The 17,502-nt window shown below is 38.7% G+C and overlaps 1 protein-coding gene across 3 annotated transcripts in view; it reads left to right on the plus strand.

The window, feature by feature from the left end:
* The window catches only part of Kpna3 (karyopherin subunit alpha 3), a 69,100-nt gene that overhangs the window by 22,855 nt on the left and 28,743 nt on the right, over positions 1-17,502 (plus strand). For all 3 annotated transcript variants that reach the window (XM_052191254.1, XM_052191257.1, XM_052191256.1), the window contains one exon: positions 12,391-12,435. In XM_052191254.1, the coding sequence (XP_052047214.1) occupies positions 12,391-12,435 (45 nt within the window). The remainder of the gene's footprint in view (positions 1-12,390; positions 12,436-17,502) is intronic.

The raw sequence follows: 17,502 nt of genomic DNA on the forward strand, positions 1-17,502 counted from the left end.
ATTTGTATCCCTTTGACCTCCTTATGTTGTCTAATAATAAAAATATGCTCTAGCTAGAACTTCAAGTACTATATTGAAAAGATATGGAGAGAGAGAGCAGCCTTGTCTAGTCCCTGATTTTAGTGGGATTGCTTCAAGTTTCTCTCCATTTAGTTTGATGTTGGCTACCGGTTTGCTGTATATTGCTTTAACTATGTTTAGGTATGGGCCTTGAATCCTGTTCTTTCCAAGACTTTTAGCATGAAAGGATGCTGAATTTTGTCAAATGCTTTTTCAGCATCTAATGAAATGATCATATGTTTTTTTTCTTTGAGTTTGTTTATGTAGTGGATTGCATTGATGGATTTCCTTATATTGAACCATCCTTGCATTCCCGGGATAAAGCCTACTTGATTGTGGTGGATGATCGTTTTGATGTGTTCTTGGATTCGGTTGGCAAGAATTTTATTTAGTATTTTTGCATCGATATTCATAAGGGAAATTGGCCTGAAGTTCTCTTTCTTTGTTGGCTCTTTGTGTGGTTTTGGTATCAGTGTAATTGTGGCTTCATAGAACGAGTTGGGTAGTGTTCCTTCTGTTTCTGTTTTGTGGAACAGTTTGAAGAGTATTGGTGTTAGGAAGAAGTAAAATTATCACTATTTGCAGATGACATGATAGTATACTTAAGTGACCCAAAAAACTCCACCAGAGAACTCCTACAGCTGATAAACAACTTCAGCAAAGTGGCAGGTTATAAAATCAACTCAAGCAAATCAGTTGCCTTCTTATACTCAAAGGATAAGCAGGCTGAGAAAGAAGTTAGGGAAATGACACCCTTCACAATAGCCACAAACAATATGAAGTATCTTGGTGTGACTCTAACCAAACAAGTGAAAGATCTATACGACAAGAACTTCAGGTCACTGAAGAAGGAAATTGAAGAAGACCTCAGAAAATGGAAAAATCTTCCATGCTCGTGGATTGGCAGGATTAATATAGTTAAAATGGCCATCTTGCCAAAAGCAATATATAGATTCAATGCAATCCCTATCAAAATCCCAACTCAGTTCTTCACAGAGTTAGAAAAAGCAATTCTCAAATTTATCTGGAATAACAAAAAACCCAGGATAGCTAAAACTATTCTCCACAGTAAAAGAACTTCTGGGGGTAGTATCCCAGACCTCAAACAATACTACAGAGCAATAGTGTTAAAAACTGCATGGTATTGGCACAGTGACAGGCAAGTGGACCAATGGAATAGAATTGAAGACCCAGAAATGAATCCACACACCTATGGTCACTTGATCTTTGACAAAGGAGTTGAAAACATCCAGTGGAAAAAAGATAGCCTTTTCAACAAATGGTGCTAGTTCAACTGGAGGTCAGCATGCAGGAGAATGCGAATTGATCCATTCTTATCTCCTTGTACTAAGCTCGTCTCCAAGTGGATCAAGGACCTCCACATAAACCCAGTCACACTGAAACTAATAGAAAAGAAACTGGGGAAGACCCTTGAGGACATGGGCACAGGGGGAAAGTTCCTGAACAGAACACCAATAGCTTATGCTCTAAGATCAAGAATTGACGAATGGGATCTCATAAAATTACAAAGTTTCTGTAAGGCAAAGGACACCATCAAAAGGACAAACCGGCAACTAACAAATTGGGAAAAGATCCTCACCAATCCTACATCTGATAGAGGGCTAGTATCCATTATATGCAAAGAACTCAAGAAGTTAGACCCCAGGGAACCAAGTAACCCTATTAAAAATGGGGTACAGAGCTAAACAAAGAATTTTCACCTGAAGAAATTCCGATGGCCGAGAAGCACCTTAAGAAATGCTCAACATCATTAGCCATTAGGGAAATGCAAATCAAAACAACCCTGAGATTTCACCTCACACCAGTCAGGATGGCTAAGGTTAAAAACTCAGGAGAGAGCAGGTGTTGGCGAGGATATGGAGAAAGAGGAACACTCCTCCCCTGCTGGTGGGATTGTAAGATGGTACAACCACTATGGAAATCAGTCTGAGAAAACTGGACATGACACTTCCGGAAGATCCTATACCTCTCCTGGGCATATACCCAGAGGATTCCCCAGCATGCAATAAGGACACATGCTCCACTATGTTCATAGCAGCCTTATTTATAATAGCCAGAAGCTGGAAAGAACCAGAAAATGTGTTATATATATACAGTGGAGTACTATTCAGCAATTAAAAGCAATGAATTCATGAATTTTTTAGGCAAATGGATGGAACTGGAAAATATCCTAAGCGAGGTAATGTAATCACAAAAGAATACATATGGAATGCAATCATTGATAAGTGGATATTAATTAGCCCTGAAGCTCTGAATACTGAAGATATAATTAGCATATCAAATGATTCCCATGAAGAAGGAAGAAGAGGGCCCTAATTCTGGAAAGGCTTGATCCAGCATTGTAGGGGAGTACCAGGACAAAGAAAAGGGAGGAGAATGGATGGAGAGAAGAGGACTTATGGGACATATGGGGAGGGGGGAACTGGGAAAGAGGAAAGCTTTTAGATTGTAAACAAAGAATATAGAAAATAAAAATATATATTAAAAAAAAAAAAGAACTGGGAACTTGAGAAAAGTGGCTTTTGTATAAAATCAAAGTCTGCAAAGATTTCCCAAGTGAGCTTTAGCCATTTAAATGAAGCTAAAGACCTAGAATTTGCAATACTTAATGAAAATTGAATATATATATATATATATATATATATATATATATATATATATATATATATATATATATATATATATATAAAAGATAAAATTATATATATTGAGGTATATAGCAGCCCAGCCTTTGGAGTGAGAATAGAAACAATCCAGGCTAACTTTTTGCCATAGCAACAAAAAAGTAGAGAAGCAGAGGTATTGATTGAGTGTGGAAACTGTAAAAGAAGCAGACAGGATGGACCTGACAGCTGGAGGAACTCAAGACAATAAGGGATGCTTCTAAGAACAGTGGCTTTCCAAAGTAAACAGTGTTTAGCAGTGTTTAGTAGAAAATTGCCCATTTCATGTCAAATGTTGCACATATTTCAGGTTTGTGAATGAAATACAAAATATGCAAATCATTAAAATGATACATCTGTAGGTATATGAGTGAGCGCGCGCGCGTGTGTGTGTGTGTATGTGTTTAAACAGTATCTCTCTCACAGCAGTCCTCCTGCCTTGGCTCTGCCTGGGATTACAGGTGGTTGTCTCACTCTGTAGTTTAGTCTGGCTTTGAATTTGTGATCATCCTGCCTCAGCTTCCCAAGTGCCAGGTTCTAGGTATAAGTCACCATGCTTTGCTGTAGCTGGTTCTTTTTTCCAGGTCAGGGTGAGTTGAGACAAGATTTTTCTGTGTAAGCCTGGCTGGTCTTGAACTCACAGAAATCTGCCTCTGCCTCCCCGGTTCTGGGTTAAAAGCATACCACAATCATGCCCAGTCTGCCACAGAATCATAGGGAAATGAAAACATAAAAAGTTAAGAGTGGAAGTCTCTGTCTGGCCAGCCTCTTGAACAGGCTGTTATAATAGTTGTTGAAGATACCAGTAATATAATCAGGATTTTGATCTGAAAGGAAAACTAAGCTGAGCCACTTGACAGCCTTTAGTGGCTACAAGGGAAACTGTGTCAGAAATGACAATGACCACAAGAAGACATTGGCAACTAGTGTGGAAGTATATGGAGACAGGTGAGACATTGACCATCACATGTGAAGTGTTGGGAGTGTGAGTTGTGGCCACTACAGTGATGACTATAGTTAATATATATTGGGAGCTTTCCGCATACCACAGGCACTGCTCCTGTTAGAAGCCTTTGCTGTAACCTGAAGGTAGTTCTTAGGAACCTTAGGAGGTACTTTTCTAAGGAGAAAAAAAAAAAAAAAAACAGATGGGAGAGGAAGAGAGAAGGGGAGATGGAGAGGGAGACACAACACAGAGAAACTAGCTTTCCCCAAATAGCAATGTTTGTGCATGTGGGGGGATCAGTGATACAGACCCAGGCCAACTCAGATGTGTTGTCCTGGGGCAATCTACTAATCTGTTTGACATGTGCACTTTGTCTGCTGAATAATTCATTTGGTTTTCCTTAGCAGACTTTGATGCTCTGTAGTTTGGTGATGACTGTGTTATATATTTTGTGTATTGACCTAGAGCAGTCAGTAAATGTGTGGTTCCATAATTAGCAATATCAGCATCAGATGGTTTTTATTTTGTTTTTACATTTTTTATTTTTTAATTTCATGAACTTAATGATTAAAAAAAAAAAACCCAAAACCTTTCAAATAATATTTGAATGGAAATCAGCCAGACAAAAGTCTATATAACTCAATGAACATATATAACTCAATGAATAGTTATAATTGACATTTGCAGTGGAAACTGTGGACCTTTAAACTTTATACTTTCAGTATTGAATATATTTTATGTACTTGCCTACTTGGTTTGATTTGTTTTTGGTACTGAGATCGTTTTAAAAATGTAAAGTTTTAATACTGACCTAGACTTGGTGCTTGGGAAACACTCTGGATTGGAGCCAGTCATCTGTTTTAATAAGCCACAGGATTCTGGGATAGGCTAAAGTTTGAGAATTACTAACTCAATCCAAGTGTAGCTTGGGAAGATGACACTGAAGAAATGTTAATACATATTATCAGTGAGGTTTTGTTATTATTCATTTGTTTAGGACTACACTCTGAATTGAATTATAATGGTTATCTCTTACTATAACTTTGTATTTTATTGGCTGTAGCTTGCTAGTGGTGTTACTGGGCAAAAGCATCAGTGGATCACAATTCTTTATGAGTTTATTTTGTGAACCTTTGGGTACTGGGTATTGATTGAACCCAGGGCAATAGGTAAATGCTCTTTCTACTGCTGAGCTTTTCTAACCCAGCATAGAGCACAGTGTTTAACACAAGATGCATGGTGGTGTATTAGTAGTGCAATTTTCCCTTTAAACATTTAAAAACCATGTGATATTTCATACTCAAAAAATAGCATAGACAATAATTCTTGAAGCAATAATAAAATTATTTCTGTGACTCTAATACCTAATTTCAGACTAGAACCAGTAAGCTGAAAGCTAGCTATATTTTCCTCTCTGGTCCTATAGCTTCCCTCCCAGAAATAAGTACCCATCATAAATTTGTTTAAATCATTACTTTTCTTTTCTAGATTTATCATACATGTTTGTATACAGAAATTGTATATTTTAGTGACCAATTTTGCTTTTCACAAAACTGATGTGGAAAAAAGCTTCATTAATTTTCAGTGTTGAAAAATAATGGTGTTACAGGTCTTTAAATTGTGTTTTTTATGTTTGGTATTACATATCAGGGATGCCTTCAAATTGTGTTTGTCTTGTGGCACATACATGCAAGAATTTGAGTAGAATGGAATGTCTTCTAGGGGGATTTTTAATGTCACCAACTTTTACCAGATTGTTTCTGGTAAGTGGTTGCACTGACACTCCTCAGTTGCTCCACATCTTCCTGGACACACACTTGGGCATGCAGTACTTCTGCACTGTCAGCCATGCAGTTGCTTATGAAGCTTTAATCACACAGTGTTCAGTTCACTCACTGTGCGCTGCACTCACTGTGCTACTCAGCAGCTTTTATAGAGTCTAAGAGTTGTGAAACTATCAAGCCAAGGTTAAAATGTTTTCACCATCACAGAAGAAATCTTATCGTCCTTTAGCCTCACCTGCCATTTTCTGTCCCTCTTCTTCACATTTCCCACTCCCCTATATCTAAGAAATATTAATCTTTCTGCCTATAGATTGCTAATTCTGGATATTTATAGAGATGGGATTGTGTGGTATGTGGCTTAAAGTTCTTGGATGTTACTAGTATGTATTTTATTCCTTTTTGTTGCTACATAGTTAATGAATATATAATAAGAACGTTGTTTTGATGAGTTTCAGTTTCTCCAAGTCCTTCAAATACATACCTGCTTTTTTTCCTAATACCACCTGCCTTTTTGCATGTGCTCTCCCACTGAGCTGTAGCACTAGAATTCCTTTTAAAAATTTAGCCATCCTGTGCGCTGTGTGTCGCAAGTAAATGTGCATTTCTCTGATATGTATACTGGTCATTGTCTCCCTTCTTTGGAGAAATGACTGTTTAGCATATCCGCCATGCTTTAATGTTGTCTGCCGCCGCTTGTCTTTTTATTATTAAGTGGTAACTGTAAAGATCTACTGTCTCTTCTAGTTACAAGTCCCTTGTTAGGTTTATATGATATGCAAACCTCCCAATATAGGGGTGTGGAATATAATTCTTTTATGAGGTTTATGATGTCAGATTCTGTCTGTGGTGTTAGAAGTCAGTGATAATCATTGTCTGGATCCTTCAGTTTACTTAGTTGTGATGACCCTGGGATTCTGTCGTTTTACAATTCTGAGTGTGAAGATCAAATGTTCTTTAGGAGGTTAATGTCTCATTGCCCTGTGTATGGCTTTCATCACGTTTCGGAAGTAGCTTTGTGGGGCTGGAGAGGTGGCTCAACAGTAAGCACTCATTGACTGCTCTTCCAAAGGTCCTAAGTTCAAATGCCAGCAACCACATGGTGTCCCACAACCATCGGTAAGAGATCTGATGTCCTCTTCTGGTGCGTCTGTAGACAGCCACAGTGTACTTAGATATAATAATAAATAAGTCTTTAAAACAGGAAGAGGAGAAAAAAAGAGGTGGAGGAGGAGGAGGAGGAGGAGGAGGAGGAGGAGGAGGAGAAGAAGGAGAAGAAGAAGAAGAAGAAGAAGAAGAAGAAGAAGAAGAAGAAGAAGAAGAAGAAGAAGAAGAAGAAGAAGAAGAAGAAGAAGAAGAAGAAGAAGAAGAAGAAGAAGAAGAAGAAAAGCAGCAACAGCAGCTTTGTAATGAATACAGTGAAACATGAATGCCTGTTTGGTGACAGTCCTTAAAGGGCACTAGCACCAAATAATACCATGCAGTTACTGGAGAGGACAAGTTTACGTCCTATACAGTCCGCAAAGCCTAATTGAATCTGGAAATTATTTTGTCTTTCACTTTCCTTTCCTCAAGTAAAATTTAAACACTCGAGTTATAACATTTGGGAAACAGTTGATAGATTAAGGAACAAGTTTAATGTGACTGTTTATGTTGTTTATTGAGGTAAAACTTTTATTCCATACTCTTTTTTTTTTTTAAAGGATTTATTTATTATATGTAAGTACACCGTAGCTGTCTTCAAGACACTCCAGAAGAGGGAGTCAGATCTTGTTACAGATGGTTGTGTGCCACCAAGTGGTTGCTGGGGTTTGAACTCAGGATATTCGGAAGAACAGTCGGTGCTCTTAACCGCTGAGCATCTCTCCAGCCCTTATTCCATACTCTTATGGTTGTAGTATCAGTTTGGTTTTTAGTTAGCAAACAGGTATGTGACTCCTGTGTAGTCTAGTACTTTTCTGAAGTGGTTGATTTAATTTCAGTGTAGATTCTTAGGCTGGGTTCACCAGAACCACATGAGAGTTTATGCTAACAGTATGTTTTCTACAGAATCTTTTTCCTTTTTTTCCTCACCAGTGTTTTTTGTTTTTTGTTTGTTTGTTTGTTTGTTTCTGAGACAGGGTTTCTCTGTGTAGCCCTGGCTGTCTTGGAACTCACTCTGTAGACCAGGTTGGCCTTGAACTCAGAAATCCGCCTGCCTCTGCCTCCCAAGTGCTGGGATTAAAGTAAAATTGTTAGTAAACAAGACCAATAAATATATAATAAAATTTATAAAGCTCACTTACAGGCAAAAAAAAAAAAAGCTTTTGGATATAGTTTGTTTCACTCCAACTCCTTCAAGGGTCCTTCCCCCCCCCCCCCCCCCATGCACTGTATCTCTGATGTGTGCTTGTTTTCGACTTTACACTTGGGTTTTGTTGACATCTTTTGAAAGGCCAATGCATCAATGAAGGAGGCTTAAAAAGAGAAAATGAGGGTTAAGGGCGTGGCGCGGCGGTGTGGGGGAAGGGGTGCCCAGGCGGGCCCATGTCCAAGCACCTCTTCCTCCTGAGGGACCACAGGCACACAGGCATGGTATAGAATAGAGTTTATTCAGGGTAGAGGTTGGGAGTTAGGCAGAGAAAGAGTAGAGAGTTGTGGAGGCAGGCCATGACCACGTGGAGAGAGGGGGGAGGGGAGGAGAGCCCAAGGGGCAGAGGGGTGAGAGTAGGATGAGTGGGGAGGGGAGAGGCAAGTAGCCCCTTTTATAGTGGGCCAGGTCTATGGGGTGGGGCATGCCTGGCTATTGCCAGGTAAGTGTGGGGTGGAGCTTAGACTACCAACATCTTTCCTCTCATTCTTTTGTTTGTTTTGCTTGATACAGGGTTTCTCTCTGCATAGCCTTGGCTGTCCTAGAACTCCCTTTGTAGATCAGGCTGGCTTTCATCTCAGAGAGCCTCCTACCTCTGCCTCCTTTAAAGATAGGCCCCATTATCACACCTGGCTCTGTTGATTTCATAAATGTGGCTTTCTTTTTTCCTTTCAGTTGTAGGTAATTCTTAGCTGTTGTCTCTTTAAATCCTGCTTCTGCTCATCACCTTTATCTCTTGGGATCTTGAGTAAACAGGACATTAAGTAATTTTTTAAACCTGATGGGATTTTTCCTTTTTTCCTTTGTTTGTATTGTATTTACTAGCTTTTGCTCCCTCCTTTTCCCTCATCTCTTCTTTTTGTTTATTCTTTCTCATCTTCCTTCTCTTCCTTCTCCTTTCTTCCTTCCTCCCCACCTCCTTTCCACAGAATCTCAGTATAAAGCACATATTACACTTGAAATTAGGATCCTCCTAATGCAGCCACCAGAGTGCCCGGATCATAGGCATGTGTAATTATACTGAACTCCTAATTGGTATTCCTTCTAACTTATTAAATTTTAATATCTGTTTGTGTGTGTGTGTGTGCAGAAAGATCTGGGGTTTTAATTTTAAGTTCTCATACTTCTGCAACTAACACTCTTACCTGCTGATCCATAACCCTAGCACCCTCCCCCCATTTAATATTTTAGACTTTAGTTGACAGTAGGTAACTAAAGACTGGGAAGGAAAACTCCTGGTATGGAAGAGCTACTATATATTAGATATTATTTGGTAATTTTTTTGCTAAGAGTTTTCACATCTATATGCACAGAGGATATTGGCTTGCAATAATACTCTTGTCTTATTTTTTAGAAAGATATGCATAACTGATGTTATAGTTCTGCCACCCCTTGCCCCCAACTTTAGAAAACTTCTCCATTTAAATCTTCTGAACTTTGACAGGAAACAAATTTAAATTACAATTTTAATTTTACTTTCTCTGTTGGGTAAGATATAGTTTGTTTTTTAGAAGTTAACCCAGTTTGTCTAAATTAACAAATGTATGTGTGTTATAGACAGTAGTCTCTCTGTCTTTTGATTTGCAGTATAAGTAGTTTATATCCTCTTTTGCCTGTACTTTCGGTGTTTAGTTCTTTTTCTTTCAGTGTTTTGTCAGTTTTGCTGATTTTGCTTTCAGAAAGAGAGCTTTGTTTCATTGTTCTGCTTTTTTTTTTTTCAGTTTTATCAGTTTTTATTTTCTTTTTTTCTGAAATTGGTTTTTATTTTATGTATGAATGTTTTGTCTGTATTTCTGTCTGTGGCATACAGCACCAGCAGATGCTAGAAAAGGGCATTGGATCCTTGGGACTGGAGTTACAGACAGTTTTGATCCCCAGTATGGATGCTGGGAATAACATCTTGAGTCTTTTGTAAGAGCAGCAAGTGCTTTTAATAACTGGGCCATTTCTCCTGCCCGTAACAGTTTCTCTTCTTTGTTACTTCCTTCTGGTTTTACTTCCCCCTTCCCTGCTAGAGTCCAACAGCTCTAGTTTAAAAAAAAAAAAAAATCAAGTATTTAACACTTATCTTTGTCTTTAAATCCGAAGGGGGTCCTTAGTAGTATAAAACTGAATCATCTTTAAAGTTCGTCCTTCCAGTTTCTGACTTGTGCAGAAAGTAAATAGTGGCAAGCTGAATTTAGTAGTTATATGAGATCATAGGGGACATTTCATACTCAAATCATAGATAGCATCCTGCTGCTTGGCTCCTCACAGATACATACATGGTCAGATGCATTTACCCCATTTTGGAAACCTCCATCTATAGTCTTGGAGTTCCAGCTTTGTTCAGAAAGAAGTCCAGTTGAATGAATTTTCTGAAAGTCAAGGTAGTCTCTTAACTGTGAGTCCCTGTAAAATTAAAAAGAAATTAACTTTCAATCTACAGTGACACAGAATAAATATTCTTACTCAAAAAGGGAAGAATGGAAACAGCATGGAAAGACCAAAAGACTGAATCCCAAGGGTGAATCCCACTCCCTTCAGCTCCATGTCTGGCGCTTGAGACTTTATGTGGGCCTCCCTGGGCTTTTGGTGGCCCCTTTCTCCAGCTTTGCTCCTGTAGCACACATGGCCTCTCTCCAGGCCTTACAGCTTCCTTTAGTAGACATCCTGTATCCCTGACATTCCCAGCATGCAGGAGTCCTCCTTGCAATGTAGGGTTTACCTTAGCTTAATATAGTGGCCTCACATATTCTTCTTGCAGTGAATCTTACTCTGCTGCATGTTGCCTGACCTCTTCTGAAATGCTAGCATAAGTCTGCATGACCTTGTATTTTACATGCCTGCAAAATTGGAACCATATGGATTTTGCCACCAAGTACTGCTTGTCTGAGGAATAGCCAAGGCCCCCTTAGACCAAGACTGTAGTGGACACATGTCCTCATGGCTTAGCTCAGGCAGTGTAATTTCTTTAGGCAGCCAGTTTTGAATAGAGAACTTGTAACAGAGGCATTCTTGTTTAGGCGCTCTGCTTTCAAATGAAAGACTTCAAACAGATTTTCAGTTTTACCACATGGAGCCTTTGGTGAATGGGATCTTGCCATTAAGGCACCATGGGTGTGAAGGTATCGTCAAAAACCAGAAGAGAATGATGTATTTCTTGGAGATAGAGTTACAGATAGTTGTGAGCTGTCCAGTATGTGTGCTAGGAACCAAACTCTTACATGAGCCAACTCTTAAGCCCCACAAAAACAATTTTTACTGTTTCAGTACAATATGCAGTTTCTTCTTTATTGCCCTAATCTCCTTAACATTTATAGCATCTTTGTCATATCTGTCTGTCACTTTTAAGTTTAACATTTCTTTCCTTACCAAATTACACACTTCTCCCATTATATCTGCTCAGAATTCTTGCTGTAAGCCAGGTTAAAGGCAATGAACACCATTAATGCAATAGTCTTGAAGTTAAGGTGTCTTGAAATTTCCTTCTCCAAACAAATTAGTTCTTTACTTTTTATTTCAGTTTATCTCTAAAGTTTCTAGAACATAGGCAGAATGCAGTCTTTTTTTCTTGCACCAGAATGTAACATGAATAGCCATTTGGCCTAGTTCCTATAGAATCTTTGGGTACTTTATGAACACAGTGTTTGTTGTCGATATTTCTGCTGGCAATCTAATTTCTCATTTCCTAGGCTCCTAACAGAATAGCTGAGTGCTGTAGCACCTATTTCTAAATTCTGTTAAATTCCTCCTGCAGACCAGTTCCAACATTCTGTCTACATCACATGGGTTGTTAGAGTAACTGATCACAAAGAAGTAGCCTAAGTAAGCAGAATTTATTTTGATTCACAGACTGAGGGGATTGAATCCGTCATGGTAGGGAAGGCATGATAGCAGAAACATGAGGCAGCTGCTTGTGCATGACCAGGATGTAATCAGAAAGCAAATTGCATATTACTTTAAAATATGAGTAAAGAGATAGAATTCATTGGTTATAAGCCTCATCTGACTGAGCAAAAGTATAATTTACTGGAAGAATGAGGTAGCTTATGGGTAGGATGTGGACATTGTTGATTCTCTAAATTCTTTGAGAATTGAATGGCACCTTTCTTTACCTTGTTGCTTAGGTCTTGAGGTTATTACAGGTGATTGTTCTGCTTTGGATGGTATTTGCCAGGAAACAAGATACAGAGGCAATTTAGATTTCCTACATACAATAACTAAAGAGAGGATGTAACTACACAGACACATACCCACCACCATCAGAACAAAAACAAAAACCTGGGTGCAATTTGGATAGAAGAATGGATTACTAGTAACCAAGCTACATCACAGTTTACATGTATCAACCAATAGACATTTGATAAAACACTGTCAGCTTTTTAGGTAATCACTGTTTATTGTTTAAAAAGGAATGGGTCAGGTAGATGCAGTGGTGTGTGCTTGCAAGCAAACATAACATATAAAATAAAAAAAACCTCAAAAATTGTTCAAAAAAGATTATTTTGTTTCCAAAAGGAAGAGACCAATTTACATATTAGCAGTATTAAAATTTTGGTACTAAAGTATCTTATTTTTTTTTTGTAGACAATGCGAAGACACAGAAATGAAGTGACAGTTGAACTCCGGAAGGTAAGGGGACTATGCATTTTTGTTGTTGTTGTTGTTTTGTTTGTTTGTTTCTTTTTGGGTTTTTTTGAGACAGGGTTTCTCTGTGTAGCCCTGGCTGTCCTGGAACTCACTCTGTAGACCAGGCTGGCCTCAAACCCAGAAATCCGCCTGCTTCTGCCTCCCAAGTGCTGGGATCAAAGGCGTGTGCCACCACCACCCAGCTTGTTTTTATTTGTTTTTATTTATTTATTTGCATTAAAAAAACTAATTAAAAGACTCTTCTGGCTGGGGTTGGGGCACCCAATTCCTGTGACCTCCCTTTTGGGAGGGAGAGGCAGGAAGATTGAGATCAGGATCATCTAAAGTCACTAACTGAAAAATGACAAAGCTATTAACCATTATGCTGTAATATGTATGGATATAAATGTTGAGTGAATAATAGTTTATGAGAATCAGCTTAAAACTTCTTACTGGTGATAAGTAATCTCCACTTTGACATATTATATTGAACTTAAAATCTGTCAGTAGTGGTTGATTGGTCAGGTAGGCTGAGAAAAGTTAAAGTCTTACTTTTAGTAACATGCCTCATTTGGCTGATCAGATTCAGTATTTCAGTTAGTTTTTTGACTTCTTAAAATATTTCTTTTAAGAAATATTCCATGTTTTGGGGCAGTGAGGTACCTCAGCAAGTAAGGGCACTTGCCACAGAGTTTGACAACCTGAGTTTGATTTTCATAAGGAGAAAACTAACTCCTTCAGCTTGACCTTTGACCTGCGCACTAACCCCATGCACACATACTCTCTACACAAACTATTACAGGTTGAACTGAGTATGATAGCGCAAACCTGTGATCCCAGTACTTAGAAGGTTGAGACAGAATTGCCATAAGTTCAAGGCTAGCCTGAGTTTGTGGAACACCTGTCTCAAAAAAACCTTCCAAACAGAATAAAACAACTGTTTCAGTCAGTGTTCTATTTTGTGAACAGACACCATGACCATGACAACTCTTACAAAGGAAAGCATTTCCTTGGGGCCGGCTTTCAGGTTCAGTCCATTATCATCATGGTGGGAAGCATGGGTCTGGAAGCATACATATATAGGCAGACATGTTGCTGGAGAAGTTAAAAGTTCTACATCCGATCTGGAGGCAGCAAAAAGAAGAGAGAACCAGTGGGCCTTACCTCCTGACACCCTTCCTCCAAGGCCTTACCTCCTAATCCTTTCAAACAGTTGCCCCTAAGTGTTCAAATTTATGAGCCTATAGAGGGCATTCTTATTCAAACCACCATTACAGCCTTTCCCTGAGCTTTCTCCTTGTTAGGTATGTAAGAAAAATCACAAGATTATATCATTTAGTTGGGGCAAAGCATTTTACAAAAGTCTAGTGCTCATTCCTGATTAAATACTGAGCACATTAGGAATAAGGCATTACCACATTTTGGTGAAGAACAACCACACACTTTGTATTTAATGGTGAAAGACTGAAAGCTTTCCCTAAGATTTGGTGGCAAGTCAGGAGGATTCATCCTCACTGTTGTTAATTATATTGTTGGAAGTTATAGGCAGTGCTAGAAGAATAGGAAGGAAAACATGGCTTTGTTTATGACAAAATTGTCTGTATGGAAGAATCTTAAAAATATTCATTTTAAAGCATTTAGGACTGAGAATGTAGATCAGTTGGTAGGTAGAATGCTTGCTAACATACACGAAGAAATCCTGTCTTCTGTCCCAGCACCACATAAACCAGTAATCCTAGCACTTGTAGACAGGAGGATCAGGAATTCAAAGCCATCCTTAGTTATACAGCGGGTTTAAGGGCCAGCCCTGGAATATATGACATCCTATTTAAAAAAAATAAATAAAAATAAATAAAAGATCTAGACATTTAGAATATAAATGAATTTTATAAGCATTAAGTTCAGTTCATAAAAATAAAAGTCATAGCATATTAATAATATACAAGAGCACAATTAAAAACAATACCATTTGTAGTTACTCTAAAGAAAAGAAGATACTTAAAATGTAGAAGATAGCAAGATGGCTTAGTGGGTAAGGCTTTCATTGGCAAGCCTGATGACCCGGGTTTGATTTTTTTTTTTTTTCCAGGATGCACAAGGTGGAAAGAACCAACTCCTCTGAACTTTCCTCTGAACTCCACACATGTATTGACACATATACACATAAATACATAATAATATTATAAGATCTATATACTATAAGCTATGAAATGCTGAATAGAAGGAAGAGTTATATAAACAAATATACTGTATTCATACACGGGTAATCCCAATATAGTAAAGGTATTGATCTATTGGTTTAATATGTTATCTATTAAATCTTAGCAGGAATTTTTATAGGCATAGAAAAGCTTATTATAAAATGTACTCTAGGATAGCTAACATAGTCTTGGCAAAAAAATAAAAATTAAAATAAAAACCAAAACCAAAAAAATAAATAAAATACCCAAGGAATTGCTTTGCTCAGTGTAGAAACTTAGAGTACATAGTAAATAGTAGCCAATACTTCATTGTTATCAGACAGGTACTGTTAGGATTCTGTCTAAGCTCCACCCCACAGTTACCTGACAACAGCCAGGTATGTCTCTCCACAATTATATGGTCTGGCCCAATATAAAAAGAGCTACTTGGTCCTTTTCTTTCTCTTTCCTCTTGTCTCACTCTCTTAGCTTCTCTCTTGCCCTCCTGGGGTCTTCCCTTCCCTCTTCCCCTTCCCCTCTCTCGATGTGGTCCTCTAGTTTTCTAGAATAAACTACTGACTGGAACATGAAACAGGCTTTTTTGTTTTGTTTTGTTTTGTTTTGTTTTTAAATTCAAAAAGATTGCTTCCTTCATTCTACCTTACCACAGTGAGATAAAAATTGAAGTAAATACACAAACTTATGGAGATTAAACAACTTATTATTGAATAATGAATGGGTCAAAGAAGTAATGAGAAAAGAAATAAGAATTTCTTGGAACTAAATGAGAATATAAACGCATGATAAGTATTGGACACATTGAAAGCAGTTCTATAAAGTCAAGAGCAAACCAAATCTAAACCATTCTAAAATTCAGAGCAGAAATTAATACACGTACTAGAAACAAACAAAACAAAAAGAATCAACAAATCTAAAGAGCTGATTCTTTGAAAAGATAGCAAGATCAACAGACCCTTGTCTTAATTAACCAAAGGTAATAGAGGATCACATATTAACAGAATGAGAAAGGAACAAGGAAACAATATAACAGACACCGAGAGAGAGAGAGAGAGAGAGAGAGAGAGAGAGAGAGAGAGAGAGAGAGAATATATTATGGGGGAATACTTTACAAGCCTGTATTTCATTAAGCTGGAAAACCTAAAAGACATGATTAAATCTCTCGATTCAGCATCAAGAGTTAGCAGCCTAAACAGACCCATAACTAATGAGATTGAAATAATAATAAAAGCTTTCCAGTTTTAAAAAAATAAAAGACAACAAAACCAAACAGTCCAGGGCCAAATGGAGTCACAGTAGAATTTTACCACACTTGGAAAAAGTCTCTAGCCAATCCATAAACTATTCAAAAGAAAGAAACTATGATGATTTGAATATGTTTGGCTCAGGAAGTGGTGCTATTAGGTGTGGCCTTGTTGGAGTAGGGGTGCCACTGTGCATGTGGCCTTTAAGACCCTCATACTTACTCCTGGGAGCTAGTATTCTGCTAGCAGTCTTCAGATGAAGATTTAGAACTCTCAGCTCCTCCTGTACACCATGCCTGCCTGGATGCCACCATGTTCCAGCCTTGATGATAATGGACTGAACCTCTGAACGTGTAAGCCAGCCCCAATTAAATGTTGACCTCATAAGAATTGCCTTGGTCATGGTGTCTGTTCACAGCAGTAAAACTCTTCACTAAGACAGAAACAGAAATAGAAACTCCTAAACTCCTCACAAGCCAGTATCACTCTAATACCCAAACCAGGCATAACAAGAAAAGAAAACTCCAGGTTAATACCCTTGATCAACAAAGACTCAAAAATGTTGAACTAAGCTTTCTGCTTCCATTCCCTGGGTGGTACTCATATATTCATACCCAGCCCTTCCTTACCCCATCCCTTGTGTCAATCCCCAATACCAGAACCATTCTCTATCTGAGATTCAGGTGACCATACTGGCCTAGGAATCAGGTAGGCAGTCTTTTGGGGTTTTTTTTGTTTTTTTGATTTGGTTTTTTCGAGACAGGGTTTCTCTGTATAGCCCTGGCTGTCCTGGAACTCACACTGTAGACCAGGCTGGCCTCGAACTCAGAAATCCGCCTGCCTCTGCCTCCCAAGTGCTGGGATTACAGGCGTGCTCCATGACCGCCCGGCTCTAGGCAGTCTTTATTCTTCCTCCTATCCTCCCTTTCCAACTCCCCAGTCTCATCCCTAGTCCTTTAGCAGACCACTTATAGAGTCCTGTACTTCTCCTCTGCCTCTATCCCTTGGGGAGTCTGTAGAACTTAGCAACAAACTCAAACCTTCCTGCCTCACCCATCCCCTGTGTCAGCCACCAAGAGTGGAGGCACTCTCTACTGTGCTCATCTGAAGATCAATCAGGTGATTTTCAGTCTCCTTCCTATCCTCCATTGAAAACCTTTCAGTCTCATCTACTACCCAGCCCGGTAGTAGATGGACTTCAAGGGCTAGTTATCTTTCTGACTCCACACCTGGGGGTCTTTCTTTCTTTCTTCCTCCTGTGGGCCCTTTCTACCTTTCTCCCTTCTGTCCCATCCTCATTTCTTCACTTCAACCGCTGATACCTGACAGCACATTCTACTCAGGACCCCGATGACTTCAATATTCCTTACCAGACAACCCATAGCCACCACATGATCCTGAGATCTAGAGAGAGAACTAGTAATGGGATACCCACCCAATAAAGATAAGACCAGATAAATACCTAGAATCACAAGCATCCAGAACTCAGATGCCTAGACACCAGTGCAGAAACTCAAACATTAATAGTCAAGACAATATGCCTCCATCAGAACCTAGTAACTCTCTTATAGTAGGCCCCAAGAATTGCAATCATAACTGAAGCACAAAACAAGGTCTTCAGAATAGCA

This window comes from Apodemus sylvaticus, chromosome 8, assembly GCF_947179515.1.
Source record: "Apodemus sylvaticus chromosome 8, mApoSyl1.1, whole genome shotgun sequence".
Lineage (NCBI taxonomy): Eukaryota > Metazoa > Chordata > Mammalia > Rodentia > Muridae > Apodemus > Apodemus sylvaticus.